The sequence below is a fragment of the Arachis duranensis genome, chromosome 6, assembly GCF_000817695.3.
Source record: "Arachis duranensis cultivar V14167 chromosome 6, aradu.V14167.gnm2.J7QH, whole genome shotgun sequence".
Taxonomy (NCBI): domain Eukaryota; kingdom Viridiplantae; phylum Streptophyta; class Magnoliopsida; order Fabales; family Fabaceae; genus Arachis; species Arachis duranensis.
The window spans coordinates 48,929,660-48,930,947 of record NC_029777.3 but is presented as its reverse complement, the minus strand read 5'-3'; the positions used below and the strand labels follow the sequence as shown (position 1 = coordinate 48,930,947).

The window sequence follows — 1,288 nt, the reverse complement described above, 5'->3', positions numbered from 1 at the left end:
TCCTAATGGGATTAATAAATTTTATTATAAAAAGACAATAATAAATATAATATACAAAAATCACAATTATAAGAGTGTATAATGTCAAATAAAAATTTAATAAAAAAATAAAAATAATAAATAATAGAAAAAGAGAGCTCATATTAAGAAAAATAATAAAAATTTCATAAATAATACAACAACATCTCTAAATGATAAAATTGGTAAAAGAAAAATAGATGTTTAGTGTAAATGGTTAAAAACCCGTTAGTGAAACGCAAAAACTAAAAATTATTGCTTATTGTAAACATGGTTTTGAATAAAAAATCATTTCTGCCTTTGCTAAATCAAAAATCAATCAAACAAAAAATTGAAGCTTTCAAAAAATTAGTTTAAACGTGATTTTACTTTTCAGACGGTTTGCCAAAAACACCCTAAGTCTACTCTTCTTGTAGCAAGTGAATAAATAAAATTCATCTCAGCTATGTTTGTGTTTATATATTGTTTCGAAACACGTATAATTGCGAACAGAAAGCAAGTTTTGTGTCCAAGAGACAGAAACATCACATAGGAATAACATTATACCTTTGATCGGGTTGCCACCACTAATCCATTCGTTCCAACCCTGGGTACAATCCTGGCACAGCACTTTTCCAGCCACGTGAATGATGTGGGGTTCATCCCAAGCCAACACTGCCATGTTATTGGTGCAACCCGCTATCACCGAGGCTGCAATGATCATCACCACCACTACTGCGAATCCCATATTTCACCTTTAACAGGTTCTTCCTCTCCGAATACGCAGAGAAAGATGGATATGGCTCTACTGCCTTGAAATTAAAGGAACTAACAATTATGTTACGTATATATATATACACACAATAATAGGCGTCCTTTTGTGTTGTGTGTATTTGAATTCGGAACAATCATCGTGGCACACCACTACTATATATCAAGTTCATGACGTGCAGTCCATTATTATTCAATTCTCTATATACTTTAATTAATAAATAAATAATATTAGCCATTGATTAGCTTAATATATAGGAAGAATCTCTAATTACCTTGCTGATGATCACCACGTTAAAAATTCGTTGATATTTTGACTTAAAAATTTGCAAACATAAAAAGCATTATAGAACTCATCATGCATCTTATATATATGCCGGAAAAAATATAAAAATACGATTGTAACTCCAACCAGTAAGTACATATTGAGTATCTAACTAATAACTAATCTGTAAGATTTGGATTTTTGAAAATTAAATAATAGATTATTTATAATTTATTATATTTATTTTAAATTTTA

The 1,288-nt window shown here is 29.3% G+C and overlaps 1 protein-coding gene across 1 annotated transcript in view; it reads right to left on the bottom strand.

The window, feature by feature from the left end:
• LOC107493780 (uncharacterized) overlaps window positions 1-798 on the bottom strand; it is an 18,858-nt gene extending 18,060 nt beyond the window's left edge. Inside the window, exon 1 of the mRNA XM_016114834.3 lies at window positions 565-798. Within this exon, the coding sequence (XP_015970320.1) occupies window positions 565-745 (181 nt within the window). The 5' untranslated portion in view covers window positions 746-798. The remainder of the gene's footprint in view (window positions 1-564) is intronic.
• Window positions 799-1,288: the final 490 nt, after the last annotated feature.